This window comes from Apodemus sylvaticus, chromosome 23 (genome assembly GCF_947179515.1).
Source record: "Apodemus sylvaticus chromosome 23, mApoSyl1.1, whole genome shotgun sequence".
NCBI classification, from domain to species: domain Eukaryota; kingdom Metazoa; phylum Chordata; class Mammalia; order Rodentia; family Muridae; genus Apodemus; species Apodemus sylvaticus.
In genome coordinates this window covers 39,657,326-39,682,714 of record NC_067494.1, presented here as the reverse complement: position 1 = coordinate 39,682,714, position 25,389 = coordinate 39,657,326, and the positions used below count along the sequence as shown (strand labels likewise).

At 48.8% G+C, this 25,389-nt stretch overlaps 1 protein-coding gene and 1 long non-coding RNA gene across 4 annotated transcripts in view; one reads left to right on the top strand and one right to left on the bottom strand.

Annotated features, from left to right (window-relative positions):
* Positions 1–25,389, bottom strand: part of Zdhhc14 (zinc finger DHHC-type palmitoyltransferase 14) — a 260,562-nt gene that overhangs the window by 222,479 nt on the left and 12,694 nt on the right. The window contains exon 1 of one of the 3 annotated variants that reach the window (XM_052169862.1): positions 19,246–19,486. The exons of the other annotated variants lie outside the window; for them this stretch is intronic. Within the exon in view, the coding sequence (XP_052025822.1) occupies positions 19,246–19,322 (77 nt within the window). The 5' untranslated portion in view covers positions 19,323–19,486. Of the gene's footprint in view, positions 1–19,245; positions 19,487–25,389 lie in introns of those variants that run through there. 3 annotated transcript variants of the gene reach the window in all.
* Positions 17,995–24,343, top strand: LOC127674045 (uncharacterized). The gene is made up of 3 exons (XR_007975276.1): positions 17,995–18,115; positions 22,435–22,525; positions 23,999–24,343. It is a non-coding gene; the product is annotated as an uncharacterized LOC127674045 (long non-coding RNA).

The window sequence follows — 25,389 nt, the reverse complement described above, 5'->3', positions numbered from 1 at the left end:
GTTCCGTACATATGGTGTTTGATCAGAAAAAGAAGCACGTTTGTTTAGGGTGCAAGCAAGCTGTTATGCGAAGCATGTGTCTGCTAGAATGTAGGTGAAAGACGCAGAGCCTTTGAATTAGACTGGTTGAAACGTCACTCACTTCAAACACCCACCAGGCAAGGTGTTCTTGGCACATTACCACGCAATGCTGTAAGGAGGCGCCTTGGCTCTGACAGGCCCCTGGGTGGTTTTGCTCTGTGCAGATCAGTCTGGGGCTCCTGGAGGGCTCTCTGAGTCCTCTGCTTCCCTAATGAACTCCAGAGGAGGCTGTCCTGCAAACCCACAGAGCTCACTTGGGGGAGCCAGAAACTCAAATCAGCTCAGCAAATTCAAAACCTCCTTCTGGAGTCTGATTTATTACTACTGAGCTTCAAACAAGACAAAACACACGCGCACACATACACACTTTCTCGAGGAAAGATACAGTTCTATGAGGACTTTTTTTTTTAACTGTTATTTTGGCTGTGTGGTTCAGGTTGGCCTATTCATTATATAGGCCCAGGGCAGCCTAGAACTTGTGGTGATTCTCTTGCCTCAGCCTCTGAAATGCTAAGATTACAGGTCTTCTCCCCCACACCTGGCCTCCCCAGTTCTCTCAGGTATCTCCTCTCAGGAGCCTCTCCCTGTCCCGTCCCATGTCCACTTCACTCTGCAGTGCTACAGTCTTCCACAGTCTGCATCGCCATATTCTATAGCCACACAGTCCTCCGCAGGAGCACTTGCTTGACTCCCTGTGGTATCTGTAGAATTCGGCACAGTGGCATTTTGGAGGATCAAGTATGTCACAGAAGAGGTTTCCCTTTGGCTCCAAGTTCCCATGGACACATCTATCAAACTGTCTACAGTTGTCCCCTAAGGTGGGCTATGAACCTAACAGTGCGGCAGGCCACTGGCAATCATGAGCTGTCTTCGGCATGCGGTGGCGGGAGGAGCAGTAGACACCTTTAATCATGATGGAGCTGGAGAGATGGCTCAATGGTTAAGAGCACTGAATGAATGCCCTTCCAGAGGACCGGGGTTCGATTCCCGGCACCCACATGGTTCCAGGCCATCTGACCCCTTCTTCTGGCTTCTGTGAGTACCAGTCACACATGTGAGACACAGCTATGTATGCAGATAAAATATCCATAGAAATATAAACGAATACAATTCAAGGGAATGATGATAATAAAGTGTCGGGTGTGACGACTGGACTGGTGTAGATAGTTTTGGTATCTAACACCGCTGGGATCAACTGTCTCGCTCGAGGAAAAGGTGCCACCGCGTATGTGAGGATTTCTGAAGCGAATGTCCCCGCCTGTGTGAGATAGATTCAAAAGGTGAATAGATGGCAGGCCCGGAGATAGATGCACCTGCGGAGATAGTTCCAGCACCACCATGGCAGCAGCACCACTGCCAACTCTGGAAGTTGTACAGAGCAGAAGAAAAAGCTACCCCAAATATGCCTGTTATCGGAAAAAGCTACCCCAAAGATGTCCCGTCATCGGTCACATGTCTTAGTTTTGTGTGTAGCTCATGATCACCTGTTTTATCTCCCACCTCCTTTGTTTGTTTCTTTCTTTGATTCTTTGTTTCCTTCTTTCTTTCTTTCTTTCTTTCTTTCTTTCTTTCTTTCTTTCTTTCTTTCTTTCTTTCTTTCTTTCTTTCTTTCTTTCTTTCATTCCTTTGTTCATTCGTTCTTTTTTTCTGAGATTGGTCTTCCACTTAGAGTTCACTGACTGGCTAGACTGTCTGATTGGCAAGTGACCCTCCTGTCCCCATGAACTCCAAGGTGCCACCTCACCTGACTTTTTACCTGGGTGTAGAGGAGCCAAACTCTCTCCCTCGTGCTTGCATAGTAAGTATCTCCCCAACTTCACTCGATTTTGTTTCTTGCATTGGTTTGAAGGCCAGAATCCCGGTGGATGAAAACCATCTCACTAGCATTAGTGGGAGAATTGTGTCAAGCCTTAGAAAGGACCATCTCCTTTTCTATCTCATGGTCTCCTGCCTCCCACAGAGATGCAACAACTAATGTACAGGATCTTTGGTAACAAGGAACCATCTTTGAAACTCCACATTGATCTGCCTAGGAAACTTTTTGTTCCCCCTGGATGAGAAGAGGCAGGCAAAAGGCTCCCTGGTGTTTGAAAGGTGACTGTCTTAGAGGCTCAATTCGGGCTCTGTGTCAAGGCAGCAACCTGACTCCTTGCAATGCTGGGTGATTCACAAGAAAGAGACATGGTGTGAACACACAGTTTGGCATGAAGGAAGCTTCCTTGAATGAATGGGCCTCGCTGTGTCAAATAAAATTCAGAAGGTAGCTCAGTTAATCAAAATGTGTGTCCAGCTATATTGAGAGGGAGGAAATATATTGAAGGGGAGGTCTCCTTGGAAACAACAGTGCTTGGAATGCTAAAGAGGAGGTGGAGAATTGGAACAGTTGAAAAATATCAAAATGTACTTTAAAAAAAAAAAAAAACACCAACAATCCTGTTTCGGCAAGTCTGTAGTCTCAGATCTGTGCCGCTAGCTTTGTGTCTCGCTGACTGCCAGCTCTGTGGGGGTCGGGGCTGCCTCAGTGCCTGGTAGGGAAGGGCCGTGGGCACAAATATACTATTTGGTATTGGGGGCGGATTAGAATTTATTTCTGCCTTTGAGTTATTTTTGCCTTACTTTTAGTTCATCCTTCTAAAGCCCTGGGCAGGGCCAGGGTGGAGGTGGGGGGCAGGGTTCCATCTCATCTCTGTCAAGCTTTTGTCTCTGACAACCCTGTTCTCGCCTGAAGAATGCTCAGCCTGTTCTACACAGGCCCTGAAATTACCCACTTACCAGCCTTTATGGGATGTGTGCGGTGGAGAGCCCTGTTTGCCTTAAGACAACAGTCTTGTTATCCTGCTTCCAACAATCCCTCTGAGAACTGTCAGTCTCCTCTCTCTTGCAAAACCCTTTGATCAACTAAGAATAAAATTGATAAATTGTTAAGAAAGACAGTTATTCATCACGTCTAAGAAAGTAGACCAGGAATCCACTGGCTGATCGGTGAAGTGTTGGGTGAAGAGCCTGGAGGGCAAAGGAGTTACCTCATCGTTCAGGGAAGCTTAACGGCACCCCGAGTTCTCTGGCAGTACCCTCCCATTACCTCCTGTGTGAGATCTGCTTCAATAAGCCCTCGGAATCCTCAGAAGGGTCAAAAGGTTGAAGCTGTGATTATAGAGCCAGACAAAGGTATGTGAGGAGTCGTGGAGGCCTTTACCTCATACTTAATATCCGGAGGGCGTGTGGCTCAGTCAGGCAGATAGAAGAACAGAATCAAGAACTTACTCATAGTCAATCAATTCAGTAGAGGGAAACAAAAGTTATGAGCATGGGCTAGAGGGCTCGGCATTGTGTCTACCCAAACGAGTCATTGATCGTGGAGAGAAGTCAGGGAGGGTTTCCCAGCACTGTCAGCCACCTGGATCGTATGGATGCTAAGTGCTCTCTGATATCATAGAGACTAAATTGGCTCTTCGATATCCTGATGGGTGACCTAGAACAGACAGCCCGAGATGTCTCGACCTGGATAAAACCCTCCAGCTGCAGGCACGGGCCCCCAACTCCAGGTGTTCTGCTTCCATTGTCTACTGTCCTCCTGGTAGCACGAACCTTCAGCCACCTCCTCAAGTTCCCTTCCTCCCAGTGACAGGAGCCAATGCAAGCCTTCCTTCTGGCTTTTCCCGAGTAGGCGGGTAGGGAAGAAAAGCGCTGGCTGTGTTTTTCATAATTAGGGATGCCAGCCTACTTTCCTGGCTGGCTCAGATCGCTGGTGCCAGGGGAAGGCTTTAAAAGCATTAGGATTTTTAAAGATTAATATATAATATATATTAATCTTGAGGGACATATATATTTTTCTTGAGGGATGGGAAGGGAATTGGCCACAGACACGCAGCCAGACGAAGCCACAGGTAGGATGAGAACCCATTACCCTTTCAGCAAAACTTACTATGCCTCAGACAGACTGGAGCTACATGGTGGCTAAAACTGCTTTGGATTTGATTCTCATAGAAACAAAATGAAATCTAAAATCCCCCACACGAAGCATGACGATCCAACTAAACCACGTGATCCCAAGACCCTTCTCTGGCTTGGTAAAGAAGAGCAAGAAGGGGAACCCTGACTTGTGTGCTGCTAACTTGTCAGGTCTTCAGATTCTTGGGACTCAATGGGCACTAGAGGAAGTGACATTTTGTCATGGAGTCTAGTCAGCCCAGGCAGAGAGTGCACACGTGTGTGTGCACACACACACATGCACATGTGTACACACGCACAAAGGTATGGTGCACACATGCACACACAGGCACATACACACAGAGGTTATTTATCCCAATGTCACTGTGACCCAGCAGGAGTTCCTTGCCAATGGAACGAGGCACGAACAGTACTCTACACAGAGAGCCTGAGAGAAGTCTCAGACTCGTCCTCCCCCTGCCCCGTGTACACTCGTACTCAGGCACACACAGATACACACATGTTTGCATGTGTGTGTGGATGGTCAGAATCATCCTCCATCACTCCTTCACCTGATTGGTTGAGGCAGGCTCTCTCAATCAATCCCAGAGCACACTGATGTGGTTAATCTCACTAGCCACCTTGCTCCGTGTCCACCAAAACTTTGTTTGGTTTTCAAGGATCCCGACTCCAGTCCTCACGCGCATGCGCAGCAATTGCTTTAACCACTGAGCAATTTCCCAAGCCCCCAGTTTCATTTAAAGAATTATTTTAAATGTCATGTATGTGTGTGCCCGGGAAAGCCAAAGGAAGGTCTTGGATCCCTTGGAAGTAGACTTACAGTCGACTGAATTACTCAGTGTGGGTACTGGGAGCCTAGCGTTCATCCCTTGAAGAACAGCAAGCACTCTTAACTACGAAGCCACCTCTCGAGCCCCACCCCAGCTCCCCATATTCATTTAAAACCAGACTGTGACCCTCCCTCAGATTCCGGTTCCACTCCCCTGAAACTAAGCTAGTCAGAAGAAGGGTCTTGAGTAAAAAAAAAACATGTGTGCGCTCTGTTCTGGAATTTTCCATCTGAAATGCCAGTTGTGCTTCCGTTTAGATAAAAGTACGGTCAAAGAGCTTGTTGCTGTCCCCTGTGTCACTAGGCCAACTGTTCCAGGAAACCCTATCTCCTGAGAGAAGTCCCCAAAATGCTCAGGATGGAGGACCTGAGTGAGGTAGAGTATCGGTACCACCGTGGGATGCCATTCCCACCCGGGGGGGAACTCAAAGTATGCGAGCCACGCGTCAGGAATCTCAAAGAGGTTCCGCTAACTGTTGGATGTGCCCTGAACGTCAGCAACCAGTATAAGCTTTTCCAAATCTCCTCCCCTCACTGCATCATGAGGACGGGTCTCCTTCACTAAGCGAAGGCTCCTCCTGCCGGCTCCCGTCTCTCAGAGAACCCTGTACTGTCCAGTCAGCTGACTCCTCCTTTTAGAATCCATTGATCCCTGTAAGCTTATTTCAGTTTCCGTTTGTCACGAGACTTCTCACCGAGAGATATTAAGAAAAGCCTAGGGGTGGGGGAGGGGTGCCTAAGCTCAGCGGGTAAAGTGCTTCCTGCAAAACACGAGACCTGAGTTCAGTCTGTAAACCCATGTCTTAAAAGGTGAGTGTGCTGCTGTGTGCTACAATCCGAAAGCTAGGAAGGCAGAGATAAGAAGATTCCTGGGGCTCACTGGACAGCTAGCCTAGCGAACTTGGTAGGCTCCAGGTCAGTCAGATGTCCGGTCTCAAAAGGCAAGGCGGATGGCTCCGAAGGAACAATTCCTAAACACGCCAACACACACACACACAAGAGCACACGCACATGCACATACACTAACATACAAGCAAGCACACACACAAGCACACGCATGTGCATAGGAATGCACGCACACACACATGAGCACACAAACACGCACATGCATACACACAGGCACACACACATGCTCTCGAGCACACATATACGCATACACACACTAACACATATACGCAATTGTACACATGCACACGCACACACACGTGCATAGGAATGCATGCACATGCACACACGAGCACACAAGCATGCACACACATACACATGTGTGCACACACACATGAAAATGCATGCGCGCACACACACACATGAATACGTGCATGCTCACACAAACAGAGGTTAATCATCCAAGATAGGAAGGAGAACAACAGACGAAATAAAGGAGCAAATCAAAATCCACCTGTGCAAGCCAAGGAATTTACTAAGGTTGCTTGGGGAACCGTGGGCGACTCAAAGGAAGCTGCACCGCCAGGAAGTCACTGGACAACCGTGGCCACGATGCCACTGAACGGTCCCACCCACAACGTGGGCAATTCATCCGGGGCTGCACCACTAAACTCTCCTGCTCCTAATCACCTTCCTAATCACCTCTTACATAACCTTCAGGACAAAAAGTGCCCCACGAGGGTCTCGTGAGCTAACAGTCTCGCGGGGGTCACATGCAGGTGGTCACACTAGTCATATCCATCCCAGAGGAAACAGCGATACAACACTACCAGACAACAAAACACAGAAACAACCCCCTCCCAGCTCAGAACCTCCTCTAGCCACTGACTGAATTCCCTCCTCCCTCTCTTTACCTTCCCCTCTCCTTCTCCCCTTCAAGGCCAAACTTGTCTGTTGCTTCCTGTCTCCCACCATCCCCCGGCCAGCTCCAGTCTGTTGTCCTCATCCATTGTGCCACCAAACAGTTCTTGTTAAGGTCAAAGATGAGTAGGCAGCCACCAATATGGCTGTGTCTTCAGCATTGGCCACCTCTCCCTCCTCAGAGACTCTTGCCTTCCTGGACCTACATCAGTTCAGTCCTCCTGCTCCTCCTCCCCCTCCTCCCCCCTTCCTGGGCTCCTCCTGCTCCTCTTCCTCCTCCCCCTCCCCTTCCCTTCCTGCACTCCTCCTGCTCCTCTCCCTCCTCGCCCTCCTCCTTCCCTTCCTGCACTCCTCCTGCTCCTCTTCCTCCTCCCCCTCCCCTTCCCTTCCTGCACTCCTCCTGCTCCTCTTCCTCCTCCCCCTCCTCCTTTCCTTCCTGCGCTCCTCCTGCTCCTCTTCCTCCTCCCCCTCCTCCTTCCCTTCCTGCGCTCCTCCTCTCCCTCCTCCCATGCTTCTCTACCCTCCTGTGCTCCCTCCATTCCTTCCTCCTCCCCCTCTCCCTCCTCCTCTTCTTCCCCCTCCTGTGCTCCCTCCATTCCATCCTCCTCCCCCTCTCCCTCCTCCTCTTCTTTCCTCTCCTGTGCTCCCTCCATTCCTTCCTCCTCCTCCTCTCCTCCATCGTCCCGTCCCCCTCTGCTGAGCCTCTGAGAATCCCCATCCTCGCTTTCTCAGACAAGTGTTTTCTTCACATGCCGTCAACCGCCTGTAATACGCAGATACCTCAAACTCAGAAGGCTCCCCCCGCTTTGTCTCTCTCCCCTGCCTATGCCTCCCTCCCGTCCCCCACACCCATCCATCCCATGCTGCTCACCAGGGCCTCTCCTCCAATCCCGTCCTTCATGTCCAGTCTAAGTGCAGTCCCTCTAGCTCTGTGGTACAGCTACCCACTCAACTCCATCTCTCTGTCACATCTCAGTGTCCCACAGCCCTCCTACTGCATCCCCAGCCACTCCTGACCCTCTGGTCAACTCCCTACACTTTAAGCATTGCCATCCCAAGAGTGCGTCTTCATAGTGTTCTACGCCCTCCCCAACCGCTTGCCTAACAGAACAACGTGGGCCCTGACCTTCTTCCTGTTCCTCAAACAGGCTGTGAGGAATCTTCTCAGAAAGCACTCCCAGCCCTCTACCTCCGCCCAGCTGACTCCCAGCCCTCTGCCTCCGCCCAGCTGGCTCCTACAGTCTTTAGACAGTAGCTCTCCAGAATGGGATGCCTTTCCCCGAGTGGTCAACACTTGACAGCTAGGTTAGATACACTACGTCTCACATGGTGCTACCTGCTTCCACAGAGCCCGTCTCCTTACATCTTTCATGGGGTTTGGGAGTCAGTACCTTGGCCCAACCTACAGTGAGGAATCTTGAGGCCATAATTCCAGGGCCTCCTATTCTAGAAAGCCCAATAAATGCAGTAGCTCTGCCTCTTAGGCTGGGAAGTACCTTTGTGGGTGTCTGAGAGGCCACACCTCCCAGGGGTAGCCTCAGCCAAGGAAATAGCCTTCCTCTCACCATCTCCAGGGCTGTAGTTCTCAACCTTTCTAATGTTGTGACCCTTTAATACAATCCTTCATGTTATGGCGAACCACCCCGGCCCCCGCCCCTGCGCAACATACATGCATAAAAGTATTTTCGTTGCTACTTCATAGCTGTAATTTTGCTACTGTCATGAATTCCAATGTAAATATTTTTGAAGCTATTGCTAAAGGGGTCGTGACTCACATGCTGAGAACCAACACCAGTCTAAAGGCTCTCCGGGGGATCGCCAGTTCCCATAGTCCTCTGGTTTTTCAGGCTACCTCTCCTAAAAGCAAAAATCTGGGTCTGTTTAATTCCTTAGCACATGCTTCACCAAGGACCCAAATTAATTCTCCCAACTCTGCTCCATACAAATTCAAGGATCTCGTCTGGTTTGGCTACCAATTCATATCTAATGTCAAGTACAGATATCACTGATGTGCACTTGAGGGGTTAATGAGCAAAAGCATAGATCATTCTGGAAGGAACTTATAATATATAGAATATATGTATACATATGCATATGTATACATAAACATATACATAAACATATACATAAACATATACATACACATACACATAAACATATACATATATATACACATATACATATACATCTTTCTAGGACAGCCAGGGCTACACAGAGAAACCCTGTCTTAGTCTCCTGGAATCCACAGCCACTGTGCCTCAAGATCTCCATGCCAAGATCCAGGTCAGAAACTTGTATCTCTCAGCCTCCAGATTAGATCATAGGTGAGCCTTCCAATTCTGGATTGTAGTTCATTCCAGATAGAGTCAAGGTGACAACCAGGGATCGCCACTACATTGTTCTTTATGTTCTTTATGTAATGTTACACATGTCTCCATAAAACTCCCTGTGCTGTCATTAAGTACAAAAAAAATCACCTGGACCTGGTGAGGAATCACTCCGAAACTCCATCCCTTTGTCTCACAGTGACCCGAGTGATGTGTAACTTCTATAAAAAGTAACTCAGTACAGAAAGAAGCATTCAGATAACTTCTGTGCTACCAACCCACAGAGCCAGAGTGTCTTGGCTTTTCCAGGGAAGAAAGAATGCAGTCGCAATTAATAGACAGGAAATTCATCACTCACAAACCCACTGCTGACGCAACACCAAGCACAGGCACAGGTTTTTCTAGAGAAGGGAAAGGATAATTTGTGGGTCGACGAGGGTTTCAAGGCTCCATGGAGACGCACTTTAGATGGAAAAAGACATTTAAGAAAGTGCACTGTAGCAAGCTCTTCTGCACCCACACATCCTTCCCACAGACTTTTTGAATGTGAAAAATGGCTTAGATGTCTTCTGACTTAAATACGTAAATGGGATGGGGACATCAATCAGAAAGAGCATCCTGGGCTAGGTCAGGTCCTTTCAAGACTGTGAAACAGTCCTTTCCTACAGCAAAGTGTGACATCACACCATTTGAACACTGAGAAAAAGAACCAAGAAGCGGGGCCTACCCAGAAGCCACCAAGCAGGGAGGACCAGCTGCCCATGAGTTCTCTCACACTGGAGCACCTCTGATGACTCCCACGAGCACACCTGTGCACTGCCTCCCAGCCATCTGAGATTGTAAAGATTCATCTTGGCCTGAAAGGTTATTGGCTGGACCTCATCTCCCAGAAGAGCTGCACAAACCAACAGCATAAAACAACAGCCTCTGAAGTCTATAGAGACAGACTATCTGCTCCATCGCAGGTGCTTGTCCAGGCACACGGACCTCCTAGAAATAGCAATTACACTTCCGTCGTCCCCGAACTGCCAGGATTTTCCTCAACTCATTTCTGTGCACCTCAGCGGATAACCTGCTTTTGCCTTGGTGACAGTTCTCAGCAGTGAATTCCATCTTCTCTCTTACACATCCATCTGAAGCTGTTACAGACTGTACCTCTGGGGCTTTTTAAAAGCATGAATTCTTTAGACTTTGTTCTCTCCTACACTCCTTTACTGCCTTTGGGGCTCATGTATGCCCCCGCCCCGCCCATCCATTCCTAGAACCCCACAGTGTCGCGGGTTAGCTCTTACATTACATACTGTGCCCATAACTGGACTCTTTTCTGCCCCAGGAGAACTAGATACCCTTACCTCCCTCACTCCTCGGGTTCCCAGCCATTTTAGTGGGATATTAGTCAACATTTCTTACTGTTGTTTCCTAAAGCCTGACAGGAACGACTCGAGAAGAAATGGTTTATTTCGGCTCATAGTTTCAAATCCACCTTAGTGGGAAGAGTATGGCAGAGTTTATAATGCCAAGACTGTGTGACCGGTGCCCTTACCATCTCTTGCTAACTAGGAAATAGAGAGCTGGAGCAGGAGACCAGGAAGCAGAGAGAAAACAGGAAGCAGAAGACCAGGAAGGAGAGAGGGAGGGAGGGAGGGAGGGGGAGGGAGGGAGGGGAGAGAGAGAGAGAGAGAGAGAGAGAGAGAGAGAGAGAGTAGGAAATCAGGAAGCGGGGGAAGGGGAAGGAAACAGGTGAGCAAGAAGCAGAGAGCTGGGCTGGAATTCTGTTCAGAGAAGGCAGCCATACACTCAAATGGCGGCACCAAGCTAGAACCCTCTAAAGTCTGTCTTCCAGAGGCAGGCATCGTATCCAAAAGGGTATACAAGCATCCAAAGCAACTCCATCAACTGGAGAGCAAACGTTAAGTCACACGCATCTACAAGGTGCGGTTCAGCATTTCTGTCTTCTGTCAACCAGCACAGTCACCTCTACTTGCATCTTGAAGGCAATGACTACTCCAAGCTACAGGCTGGTTACCCAGCTGTCAAGTAAAGGATCCACAGAGCCAAGTCCAACATGTCCCTCCCCGCCTTCTCACAGTAACCAATAGCCGCCAGCTATCCTCAGAGCCAAGTCTGACATGTCCCGCCCACCCCTCGCACAGTAACCAATAGCTGCCAGCTATCCTCAGAGCCAAGTCTGACATGTCCCGCCCACCCCTTTCACACTAACCAATAGCTGCCAACGGCTCTGTGGTCTGAACTGGTGGCTTATCAGAAGCACCTGGAACGTTCTTTCTAACTTTGCATACTGAAATAATTATAGACTCACAGGAAATTTAAAAAAAACAAACCCTCAACCCTTCTCATTTCCCTCTTTTCTTTTTTTCCTTGACCTTAACTTTTTTCCTCTGGCTTTGTTTTCTAAGATAGTGACTGCCACCTAACTTCGTTAACTAGTGAAATCTCACTTAAATCCTGGTGAAGCTCAAGGAAGGAGATTACAGACCTCTCTGTACACCATTCCCAGAATGCACTCACTCGCCCCTCCCCTCCCCCTCCCCGCTCATAAACCTATGACTCTCTTATAACGGGTAGCGATTATTCAAGACCTAAGGCTAGCCCACCAACACAAGTCACACTTGCCCTCCCCGTGGCCCTGGAAGCTACGTAGCTATTCTATCTCTCTATCTGTAATGCTATTCTGAGAACATTATATAAATGACATCTTACAGTATGTGACCTTTAGAGGCGGGTTTTTCTAACTCAGAAAGCTTTCAGACTTTTGGATAAGGAACATTTCCTGGATTCCATCCCTGTCCCACAACCCTACGCTTTATTCTCTGTCACTGATATAATTTCCTTTATCCAAGTGGGACTGCGGTGTTAAAGATGGAACCGAGTGTCTTGCGAAGGGAAGTAATGTTAGATGTGTCACCTCCTTTCTTCTGTCACATCCCACGGGGCTTCCGAGGAACCCGGATTCCTCAGACTTGATTTCTGTACAAAGATATTCTGCGCCACAGCCAGTTCTTTCAAAAGAGCCTACTACTTGGTTTTGTGTTCTCTAACACACACACACACACACACTACACACACAGTGCCCTGCCTCAAATACTTCCAACTAAAGGTCTGCATGTCAATATATATATATATAAGTTACGACATTTTTCAGTCAGAGTTATCTTCTCAAATGAAATACCCAACAGCGGATCTGGCCAATTTCTTTAGATGTGTCCCCGCTGTGTCCACACAGCAGAAGTGTGACTTGGCATTTATTTCCTCACCTGGGGTGGAAAGTCATTACCAAAGAAAATTTTGACTGCAGCTTAGTAGACCTGGAACAGAGCGGGGATCATGGGGAAACAAACTCCTTTGGGTACAGCCAGGTCAGGTCATAAACAACCTGTCAGTCTCTCTCCACTATGGACGGGTGTTTGAAGACCTCTGCCTAAGAAGCAGGAGAGGTGGGAAATCAGCCCCTCATATAACCTCAGAGCAAGGGGGGGTCACACCAGAACACTTCCGTGGGGTGTCGTGAAGGAAAGGGAAGAGGAGACAAGGTTATTCTTTGGTCCCCTAGATGGTCAGTCCAGGTGTCTGACATGCTGTGTGGGTTTTGTCCAACATTCTACTCAGGAGCTTGATTTGTGTCAGGGTTATCGGGTGTGTGGGGGGTACTGAATTTAGGGGAGCAGTGATCCCATATGTGCCAGCACAGAGAGCTGGCAATACCCACATGGCTTCCATAGCCAGGAGAGACACTAAAATAGCAGACCACTGACATCAGTCATCTGCCCTGCCTCAGCCTTTGGGAGTTAGGACCCACCAGAACACCTAACATCCTGCTACATACGTGCCAATCGGGACCACCGACATCCTGCCCAGCCTGGTCTCAGATGTCCAACCGCTTCTCTGCATATGCTTCGAGCATGCCCTGTGAGAGCTGGTCCTCAGTATGCGTCTGCCTGATCTTCGGGGATAACAGGTTTCGTGCAGCAAAGAGAAGGCCAGGACAAAGACTCAGCTGGCCTTGCAGCTCGCTGGGGGACTGGAGACTAAGACCCCCAAAACCAGATGCAACTGGGATGCTCTGAGAACATCAAAAAGGTTCCCTTCCCCTCCTTCTTGCCCATCCTGGTACCCAGAACTGAATGCAATAGCCAGAGCTCCGGGTGGCATCTAAGAACAGAAGAAGGGTCCCATCTTAGGGAGGAGGGAGAGAGAAGAGGACAAGTTTGGGTATCTGAAGGCCCTGGGGACTGTCCCAAAATGTAAGTTTCTAACATGGTTAAGGCAATGGGATTTCCTGTTCTTTACCATTTATGGCAAAACCAACTTCACGATGAAAGACGGGTACCCCGTGGCGATCTGGATCGCTATCTCATCCTGCTCCAAAGTGAAGCCTTCGAGACTGGCCATTACTAACGGAGCCTGTGCCTTCCTGTGCAGACACCATGTGCCATTTCTGGAGTGCAAACAGTTTTGTGTTTCTTAGCAGCACGGTGACATATACTGAGCATGGGAGACCTCTCTCTTAGCAAACACCTGCTTCCTGCCAGCCCTCCCTCTCCTAGGCAGCCCACCCAGCCAAGAGTATTTACTTCTAAGCTTGCATTCTACTCTAACCAACCTGGAAGAAAACGGGGCACAGGGGGACACGCCAGCAAGAGGGGCCCGTTTGTTCCATCAGGCATGGATATACCCGCACCTGGTTCTGCCCTTCTGAAAAGGCATGCGACCAAAGTGCCCATTGTCATTTTCAAAGGAGAATTCCCATACACTCTTCCCATACAGGTTTTAACCTTCCACGTCCACACTCTGTCATTTCTGACACCTTTGCCGAGGCTGGCCCGCCTGTGTCTATATCGCTATGGTTCTAATTCACTTACAAATCTTTTTTTTCCCCTCTAAAATGTCAGAAATACACTGCACAAGGAAGCCACTCAAGCCTTGGGTTGTGGTAACATTGTGTGTGTGTATGTGTGCACACGCATGTAGACGCCAGATGCTGTGCAAAGGGTCTTCTACAATTGCTCTCCACCTTACTTTTAAGACAGAGCCCCTTACTAAATCTGGAACTTGCTTGTTCACCTAGTTTGGCTACCCATAATACTCCAGGGATCTGCCTGGATCTGCCTGTCTCGGCCTCCCCAGTGCTAGATTACAGATGTATGGAAATAGGCCTGGAGTTTTGCATGAGATCCCGATTTAGGTTCCTATGCCTGTGAAAGGAAACACTACACCCATTTAATCATCTCCACAGTCCCTTCTTCCACTCGTAAATCGTGTGTGTGTATGTGTGTGTGTGTGTACATATGTGTGCTGTGGGAGAATGTATGTTAAATCCAGAGAGACCAGCCTCCCAGAGGGAAGGGTTATGTGGTCTGAGGGCTCTGCCTTCCTGCCCGCCTCCCTCTGTCGACATTCTGGCAAAGGGTGCACACGTTAAAGTGTCACCTTAGCTAATGAGCTCAGACTGTTAATCGGAGCTAAGCTAATGAGCGCTGTTTAGTTTATCAGCCCCACAGACACCAGCAGCTTCTTCCTGAGCAGGGGGCTTCCCAAAGTTCATCTACAGGTTGGCTGTTTGAAATCCAGATCACGCTTCCCTAGAGAAACAACACGACAAGTGTGACAAGCAGTCCTCAGGGGTTGGCCCCAAGGGCTTTTTATCCTTGGGGAGGACACAGGAGTGCTCTGAAGAGCAGCAATAGGAACCGGAGTTGGGGAAGCTAATCTGGGTAGGGGGGGAGGGGCGTACCAGTGACTATTCCATTCCAACCCAACCCTTCTGAACATGGCAGGATGGGGCACAGTGAGATGGACCAGCTGGCAAAGGCACCTGCTGCCAGGCTGACCACCTGAGTTTGATCCCCAGGGCCCACATGGTGGGAGGAGAGAACCAGCTAGCCGTTGCTAGCTGTCCGTCCTCAGACCTCCCCAAGTCCTTGCCGAGGGCTGGTCTATGGCTACGTATGGTAATGCTAACTTCTATACCAGGAGGTCTAGGCCGACCAGGGTCTTCTCACATTTATGTGCTTTTGTTGTGCAAACCTTGTTCCTTGATTTTAAACTATTGGTTAAGTAAAATGGGCTGCAACCAGTTACTGGAGGGATTAGAGGTAGATGGGTTGGGAGTGACCTGGTGGGAGGAGGAGAGACCAAGAAGAGAGAGAGGGAGGAGGAGGAGGAGGAGGAGGAGGAGGAGGAGGAGGAGGAGGAGGAGGAGGAGGAGGGGAGAGAAACAGTGAGCACGAGGCCAGGAGAAACAGCCAGAATCTGGGGTCCACCACTGGGGAGGTAGCCAGGCCAGCAGTGAGAAGGGTAGATTAGGGGTGATTCCCCCCCCCCCAGCAATTGTCAAAGACAATAAAATAAACATAGACTGTGTCTCATTTATTTGTAAATTAGTCAGGGATAAGCTTTAATTGGTTGTTCTACATTTACTCTCTCTCAACTCTCTCCTTCTGTCTGTCTGTCTGTCTGTCTCTCTCTCTCTGACACACACACACATATAATTGTAATAAAAAGTTACTGATATTTTGGGATAACACAGTTTCGTTTAAAACCTCTTTCCCCCAAGCCAAGAGCTATCCTTGAAATTTTTATTTACCTTCCTTTTCCTCGTTAGGAGCTTTGAAGAGGGCTGGGGGAAAAAAAATCTATGGATTCTAAGAGACAAAGTCAGCACAGTTTTTGTTGTTTACTGTACCACCGTGAAACAAGTCTGGTTCAGAAAGCAATTGTATATAGACAGACAACTAGCCTGAAATCGCTGCCACCTTCCACAAGAGTTCATCAGCAACCTGCCTACCACTTTCCTCAAGAAACTTCCTGTGAGCTTTACACAGGGAACTGTCAGAAGACTCTGAGGCTGACCACAGCTGCCTCGTCAGGATAGAACAGCCAGCTTCCTCACTCTCTTCCACACTTGGCAAAGGGGTAACACGTGGTCCCTTTTGAAAAGGGAGAACATGGAGCCAGCAGTGACCAGGTACAAATCCCACCTGCCTTCACCAGGAGGCAGCTGTGCAGTCTCTGGTCATTCATCTAACCCCTGAGGTCTCCATTTCTCCACTTATAAAAAAAAAATCTATAGTGAAAGAAAAGATTGCTGTGGATAGCTAGAAACATTCCAGGATACCATCTACTAGAGAGATTACAGTCAGCACTGAGTGAGACATAAAAACCTATCATTCTGAAAAGCAGCTATTTGTACGGACCCTGCTTCCCAAAGTTTGGAGAAGTCCATTATAAAAAAAAAAAACACTAATGTTTGTATTTATCTTTGAACTCTCCATCAAACACTGGGAGATGGAGAACAGAATCATTTTGACGCTGCTTGAGGAGAGCCTTCCATGTCTGACGCATTCTTAACAAATGGTCCTAAGACCACCTGCATGGATGTGCGTACACCTGGGTTCAAAGGGCACTTTTGGTCGGTGCCTCCTCTTGGGCATTCTCAATTTAAATATGGTTCAAGAAACACAGATTTCTGACCCACTGTGAATCTAACACACACACACACAGAATAGACTCACACGAGAGCAGACCCACGGATGACGTGGTATGTGCTCAATGAGGTCATAGGCCAGAGTATGCACAGAGACCTGGCCCTTGTGCTAAGAGCCAGGGCCACCAACAGAAGGGTCCCCACTGTCTGCTGGCGGCCCTGGCCGGGCTGTGACTAGCAGAGTCACGCTTCCTCAGCCCTGTGTGTACTCAAGGGTGACCTGCAAGGATCCGCTTTGCTGTTACGTCATAGACTCATGGGCTGGGCAGAGGGCTCAGGAGAGCTAAAGAGAGTCTGGCCGAGCTCAGCCTCAGAGAGAGTGGGAAGGACACAGGGAAATCAGATTACCAGGTTCCCGCGTGGAACATTCTAGAATAAATTAATACAAACAAACCAAAGGCCTTTGGGTGAGGCTGGGGTTGGGATGGTTTTAGACTTGAATGCCTTGGTATGTATTCTGGATGTGTCTCACTGAATCATCCTCTAAGAATTCAAAGGCGACTAGAGGATGCCAGCCAATCAATCCTCCTCCTCGTTGCCTCATTCTGGGGACCAGAACACAGTAACAGAAGGACCTCTGTGGGTGACAGCGCCATCCACCCCCACCCCTACCCCGCCCCCACTCCAATACAGAGAGTATCACTTTCAAGGAGGGACACAGATGAAGTCTATAGGCCTGAGCTGAGCTTGGTCCATCTCAACAAAACTGAGAACAGTGTTTGACAGGTTGCCCCAGGATAGACCTCAATGGTAACTAAAGAAACCTGAAGAATACAGAGATCTCAGCATTCACAAACATATTCTGGACTTTGCAATAGTTAAACGCAAGTCTGTATTTTATAGCTTCCTTCAGTTTTAAACTGCACGTGGTGGTGGGTAAGGAGTTGACGACCACTTAGACGAGTCAGTGTTTGTGACTTTGAAAGGCTTTAATCCAGCCATGATGGTGGCAGCCCAAATGGTATTGAGCACAATTGCCCTTGTCCCAGACACTGACACCTCCTCTCCTCTATCAAAGGCACTTGATTGGCAGGTGTTGTGGGCCCACCCTGGCCCTGTATACAGCAGACTGGTGTGTGGTATCAGAATCATGGCCTTCCTTCAGCCTGTCTATGGAGAGAGGTCCACAGTGAATGCGGTCGGTCTGTGTTGGAGGCGAGGGTGCAATCCACATGATAATGCAAAGGAATATATGTGCAAAAGAACTGCCATATTGGGTTAGCCCCAGCTGGCAAAGGGCCTTTACTCTACAGAAAGAAAGCCATGAGAACTTCTCCCATGGCCCCATCAGCTTTCTGGGGTTTACTTATAAGGCAAATCACAACTGCCAACGGGCCTTGAAAAGAAACTCTTTAGAGATAGAAGGCACAACCTATGAGAAGAGACCAAAGCCCGCCCAGGGAAGGGCTCACACAACCAGCTGTACGCGGCACGGTGCAGCTCCGCACGCCCAGGGACGACACCCTTCATCCCAGATAGCACCCACCCCATTTCATTTATCTAGCACTGACAGGTCTACACGTGTACTGACCCCTCCACGTACCTCCTGGCACTGAGCATGTAATGGCACTCAGTAACTGTTTCTTGCCTCACAGGACCAAGAAGTCTTAACTAGCGGTAAGGGGGTGTGGGGAGGAAGGGGTGTGTGTGTGGGGGGTGGGGGGGAATGGTCAAAGATCTGTGTAGAAAGAGATGAAAAAAAAAAGAATAGAAACAAACAAGACAAGAGTCCCCCAGCCCCACCCAGAGTGAACATGAGGCTCCTGTTCAGGGCCATGACATCATCTGTCGGACTAAGCGCTGTCAATGGGGGAGGTCTGCTAAGTCCATTGGAAACAGTCCTTTTTGGTGGAGTGCAGGGGTTCCCCTGGCTTCACAAATGTCTTTGTCACCTTAGTCACTACAAGAAAAAAACATTTTTCTTTGGAGGTCACATAATTGCTACAGATGCCAAGCAAGCCATTCACCAGTCTCTACTCAGTGCTGACCATATGCACACTGCCAAGTGGCTGCTCGCTGTACTCACAGAGGGCAACGGGACTCTTCCTGTTCCTGACTGGAGAACTACAGAACCCGTTCTCCAATCAGAAACAGGAAGCCAGATGAGCATGGCTGTAGCTGGTCTAAAATAAAGAACCGATTTCCTCTGCTACCTTGCTCACTAGACGTCTTTTTTTGACTCAGACCAGTGTTCAAGCTGCCTCTAACACAGGTAATTAACTCCCATTGTCCTGTCCTAAGTGAGAAGGCTAGGAAGACAATGGAAATGTTTAAGAATCTTCCTCAGGAGAAGACAGGTCTAACACACACCCAGCAGGGAAGTTAATCATATGTCAGATTCTGTCCCATCTCAACCTTGGCTATTCTTTCCACAAATAAAGGTTGGCCCAGCAAGCCTATGATTAGACCCAGGGAAACGGCAAACTGTTAAGTGTACCTACCCTCAGGACCTCTTTACAGCGAACAGGACTCGTCTGACACCATTCCAGCCACCTTCCCACCACGGTCTCAGCATTTGAGGCTGTATCCCTCACCTTCCAGAACTATAGCCAAGCCTGGCGTTCTTGGGCCCCTCCTGGCCTACTGAGTACAGACATTCTTCCTAAACCTCAGTCTGGAACCTGGAGGCCCTACTTTCAATCGACACAATGGTCAATTGCAAAACTCTGCTAGATCAAGCCACTGCCCAGGAAGACCCAGACCTGGACAGTGCAGATGGGTACCCACTTGGAGAAGTCTGGATCTACCTGCTTCGTGATTCTCTTTCCCATGCAGCTGGGTCTGTCTCCCCAAAGCCTGTGACACTCCACTGGGAACTGACCATCTGTGGCCTCCAACTGTCGCTCTGTAGTGGACACAGCGATCAGCCAAATGGAGAATTCTCTCCCACCTCGCTGCCTGTGCTGAGGAAGCCTCTTTGCCACCAGCTGCTGGGCACGCTGGTCTCTGCCAGTTCTCTGCCAAGCCCCTCTCAGGAAACCAACTGCAACAGGACGGTTGCCACCACCAAAGTCTGCCCCTCCCCTGAGCGAGCCACATGCGAGGATGATAACTCAGAGCGCCAGAGGTTGTGTAAGATATTCAGAGTTTCAAGGCCAGTGAACCACGGAGGGAAAATGGCACTGCTATGTAGAAAGCGGAGAAACAAGGGGCTGAAAATCTTCACATCCAACTCTTGGAACCTGCGCATCCTGGGCGATGGAGGACAGGGTAACTTCACTTGGACCTAAAAGAGGAGGGTCTCTCCTACTGCAGGAAAGGGCACGTAAGAATAGAACAAAGGCACAGAGAGGTGGCATGGTACTGGTTCTGAAGATTAACAGGTCAACAGGCTCTAGAAACTGACGGATGGCAAGGAGAATTGTCCCTAGAGTCACCAGAAAATCTTGGGATCCACCTAGACCAGTGGCAGCTCTGGCCACTGGTGCTATCTCCAGCCACTGAATCTATCGTCACATGTCACAGCAATAAGAAGAAAAGCACGCCTGAGGGTATGGGTAGCAGCTTCCCACGGCCCAACTCTCCACGACTGACTTGGATTCCATTCAGAAAAGCTATAGAGAGCTTTAACTGAGAAACCAATAAGGGCCAACTCGGGGTGGGGGGGTGGGGGGGAGGGGGGGAAGGTACCCATACAAACCTAGGCAAATACTTGCCCAAGCCGATGGTTCATCTAAGGATGAGTAGGAATCTCAACATCCCATTCAGGAAGGAACATGGCTGTGTCTTCAGAGATGCCCCCATTACAGTATAAGCAACCACAGCCAAGAGGCAGGGGAGCTTGGCTTAGTGGGCACTGCACGAGGCTGCTGCTTCACGTTCTAAATAACAACGCAGACCGTTAACAGCTTCTTAGGTCAGTAAAACTTGCCTTTAACACGTGATACTATTTCCCCCACGCTAGGAATTAAACCCAGTGCCTTACACACGCGAGGCAAGCTTTACAAAATTAGCCACGTGTCCCAGACTGGTTCTTTTAAGCTTCTTGAACTCAATATGAAATACAGTGTAAAACCCATAGGCCAACAAGAAGAGCCAGCAGGTGGCTATGTTTGCCACCAGGCCTGAGGTCACTGAATTTGATCCCCATGCCCAATGTGGTGGAAGGAAGGAAACAACTCCTATAAGCTGTCTTCTGACCTACACACACACACACACACACACACACACACACACACACACACACACATATAAATAAATGTAATTTTAAAACACATTCGTCCTGACTAATAATTTTAGGCTGGAGAAATGGGCTTCTTGAACATTCAGGAGTTATTTACCTTAAAAAGGAGAGCAGCATACTTTTTGAGAGGCTCACTTATAGATAATGACCTAAGAACAAAAAGGGTGATGTAGAACTTCTCCTAAACTGGTTGCTAATCATTGGGTGTGTGCGAGCGCGTGTGCGCGCGCGCGTGCATGCGTGTGTTGAGAGCATTCCGAAATTGAATTTTCATGGGGTGCGATTTTTAAGGAGAAGCAGGGAAACTCGAATGGAGCTCTTCAGTGCTGAGGTAATCGGAGGAAAGAATTCTTCCCCCTGCTTGGTAAGATAAACAGAGCCTGTATAGCTGCTGAATTTAACTGGACTTTGACTCATGTATTCAAAGTATGCTCTTATCTACCATCAAGCCTGTGTGGGAAAATCCTGGCATTAAAAGACCCTAAAATAGGACCATTCAAGATGATGAACTGCTCTGATTCTATGAAGCTCAAGTCCACTCAAAAGATCAAATCACTGGGAATCTTTAGTTGGGGAGTCATAGGGAAAATGGGACTCTACAGAACATGAGGCCATCCTAGGCGAGCACGGGAAAGACCTTAGTGTGTCACGAGCCACAGAGACAGGTGAACCTGGTCTCAAGTGTCCCATGGACCTCCTGGCACAGAACAGTCATGGTTCCATTCAGGCTCCTGCAGAATCAACAGACATACAGAACTGAAGTAACAGAGATGCTCGCTTGCCTACCACACTTGATTAATAAATTCTTAGAGTAATAGAAAGGCCTTGAATATCAGGTAGAAACAGGTTTGCGTGAATGTAGTTTCCCACTCAGTGGGTATCCAAGTTCCCAATGTAGAGGTTTAGAAGCTGGAATGAGGGAAGAGGATATCTAGGGCTGGAAAGGTAGCAGGGCAGCCATCCTGGTGTGGGGGGTGTGGCGTCTAAGAGCCAGGATCACTGATGCCAAAGTAGCTCTCCCAACAGGACCATCTCCAATGAAGAAGCAGCCTTGTGCATGAGCCTACCGATACATGAATTTACTATTTCCCTCCCATTCATGGACAGTCACTGAAATGGAAGGGAACAAGAAAAGCTGGCCACAATCTAGCAACAAGTTACAGCACTGAGGGGTTTTTTTCCAAATTACTGTAGTCACACATTAATTATTAAATACACCCCTCCCAAAAAAACACCCAATATATTCCCCAACATCGCATTTGAGAACTTCTGGCCATGGCTTCCCAGTTACTATGGTTGTATACTACACTTCCCTAAGCATAGCCGCTTAAAACAATGACAAGTTTATTCTAGTCATAAAGCCGCAACTTTGGCAGAGCTCCCGCAAGGATCACCCCAGTCTGCCGCAATCGTTTATCTGTAAACATAAGACAAAAGGCAGGGTAGAGAGATCAGGGGCTTGAACTGAGAGGATCAGCTAACGGGTAAAGCAGAAATCAGAAGCATGGGATGTATCACCCACTCAGCTAGGCGCTCCCTCTCCCTGTGGCCTATATGCTATACAATCTCTGGACTAAGGAGGCTTCTAGGTACCAGACTTCTTAGATGTCAAGCTTAGATTCCAGTGGGACATGTTCCTGTGAACAAGAGAAAGAGCACATGGAAAAATCAAGTGGACACTTTAATCTCGCTTCCTAACCTAGCCTTGGAAAGCACACAGCATCCTTTTAGCCATATGCCGTTCTTCACACAGGAGATCCAGATCCGAGGGGAGAGGTTTGGACCCGTGCTGACAGAGGAAAAATGTCAAAGAAACTGCGAAGGCGTTTAAAAGTCAGAACACTGTAAGTTCAGAGACAGAAAGAATGCAGCCTAGAGCAAAGGTTCTCAACCGTCCTAACACTGCGACCCTTTAATGCAGTTCCTTGTGCTGTAGCAACCCCCCCTCCCTTGCCCCTACAATTATGTCGTGGTTACTTCATAACTGTGATTTTGCTACTATTAGGTATTGTAATGAAAATGCCTGATGATTTGCGACCTCCAAAGGGGTCTCGACCCATTGGTTGAGGGCCACTGGTCTAGAGACATTAAGGAAAAGATTGTCGGAGATGGTAGTGGGAGGTACAGGAGAGGTTCCAGGAAACAGTTCCAGGAAACAGTCTGTGGCCCAGGAGGCGATCTCATGAACAGCAGCAGATGCCAATGTAAAGGAAAGGTTCTGAGACATCCAGGTTTCCAGGTCTTGGTGCCTGGCATCTCTTGGGTAGCATGGATGCCAGAGTAGAGGGAGAAAGAGACCGGAGTCATATTTGAAAAAGCCAGAACCACCATCACAGGGTGGCAAAGTAGCTTGAGAAAGTGAGAAAGGCCTGGGGGTTGGGGAGAGCGAGCAAAGCTCTTGTGAGGGAAGAGAGAACAGATGTAGCACGGGAGGAAGAGAAATGACTAACGGTTGAGATGAACAGCCCAGGTGCCAAAGGAAAAGAAAATTCCAAAGAACGGAAAGTCCTTCTAGGAAAAGAGGTTGTAAAAGCCAAGAGGGACACAGGCACCTCACCACAGGTCTGCGAGTTCAGGACACACTTTCCAGGGACTTATTTCTACAACCAGCATGAGGAGGGGCAATCCTTCGCAAGCAACGGAACTCATGCCTTTAATAGGCTCTGGCGTTCTTTCTGTGTGAAAGCAAACCGTTGCCCTGAGTTCTTAAGGAAAGTTGGAAAACCACCGCAAGACAGCCCACTTACACAGCTGAACGTCTGTCCCTGGGGTTTCCACCACCATCCCTCCACTGATAAGGCTATCTCAGGGCCAAGCGCCCCAGGCCTGCAGCAGCCGACCACACCCTCCCCTATCAGCCTCCTGGCACCCTTGCCACATTCCCATGGCACCCCATTCCCATAATGCCTCAGTCCCATGGCACCCCATTCCCATGATGCCTCAGTCCCGTGGCACCCCATTCCCATGATGCCTCAGTCCCATGGCGCCACATTCCCATGATGCCTCAGTCCCATCGTGCCACATTCCCATGATGCCTCAGTCCCATGGCGCCACATTCCCATGATGCCTCAGTCCCATGGCGCCACATTCCCATGATGCCTCAGTCCCATCGTGCCACATTCCCATGATGCCTCAGTCCCATGGTGCCTCATTCACATGGTGCCCCATTCCCAGCAGTAACGATAACTCCCCTGGACTTTGAAGTCGTTGGTCAAAAATCTAGTTTGGAGATATAGGGAAATGATTACATATAAATTCCTGTTTTTAACTGAGTGTTTAGACGTGTTTAAACTGTTCTAAAATAATTTTTTTAACAGACCCCACAGACAGGAGGAATGTAGCCCTGGCCAAGGAAACACACCCAGAGGCAGTGCCGTCTGTCAACCCTCTCTTCCGTTCTGGGTCCCATAGGGCAGAGAGGGTGGCAGTTCTGCATCCCCTTCAGAGCATCAGGAAATGGCGGGCTACGGAGCTCACGCCTACTCTCTGGCTTTCAGCCACAGTCAGCTACAGGAGAAGACCCAGTATGGTGGAAGGCATCATGGACGTGACGCATAATACCAGAGAAGACATTCAGAAGCCAAAGTATTGTTTTTAAAAGCAAAGAACCAGCACTAAAGTAAAAGGTAAAGGTTTACAATAAAGCACTGTGCTCATCATAAGGACATTTCTATTCATTTTGATGATAATTACATACTGCTCTGAGCAATTGACAGGTTTAGCATTTGGTAAGTACTTTTTATCACGGTGTGTGTGTGTGTGTGTGTGTGTGTGTGTGTGAGTGTGTGTGTGACAGAGAGAGACAGGCAGACAGAGACAGAGAGAGATGGAGAGAGAGAGAGAGAGAGAGAGAGAGAGAGAGAGAGAGAGAGAGAGAGAGAGAGAGAGAGATTTAGACCTAAGCATTTCAGCCTGGCTATTATAGGCGGGACACATTTTTTTGTTTGTTTGTTTTGTTTTGTTTTTTTCGAGGCAGGGTTTCTCTCTGTAGCCCTGGCTGTCCTGGAACTCACTCTGTAAACCAGGCTGGCCTCGAACTCAGAAATCTGCCTGCCTCTGCCTCCCAAGTCCTGGGATTAAAGGTGTGTGCCAACACCGCCCGGCGGCAGCGGGACACATTTTTAAGATCAAAATTTCTAAAGTGGCCATCTGACATATTCTACCCTATAAAATGTCAGCAATTTCTAAGAATCAGAGGAAAAAATGAATTAAAAGGAGCAAGACGAATAATCCGAGCGCATTTACATAGATCGGCCATTACAGATCGGCTGTCACAGCAGCAAACGCGAACTGCACGTATGAGAAGCGATACGGCAAAAGAGTCCAAGAAATACAACAGCGAGTTTGAAATCCTCGAAGGCTGGAAGTCGGGGAAGCAACACAAGTGGACCCTTTCAAACCCCTCGGGGAGCTGATATTGCTGTCGCGCCCTCCCTTAGAGAAGGAGGACCAACAGCTGCTTCTGGTTGCTAAGCAGGAGGAAGGGCAGCAGCCTGCTATGGACAGGGGTGGGAAGAAACCGGCTGAGCTTTTCACCGGCATCAACGGCCACATGTGGATTGTCGTAGAGATGGAACGCCAAAGAGTCTCCGCCTCAGAGGAAGAGGTACCACCAGCCGACTCTCTCTTGTTGGTCTCTACCCAACACACTACCAGGTCACATCAAGGGCTGGGGATGAACAGGAGCGTAGAGCGACCCCCGGGACCC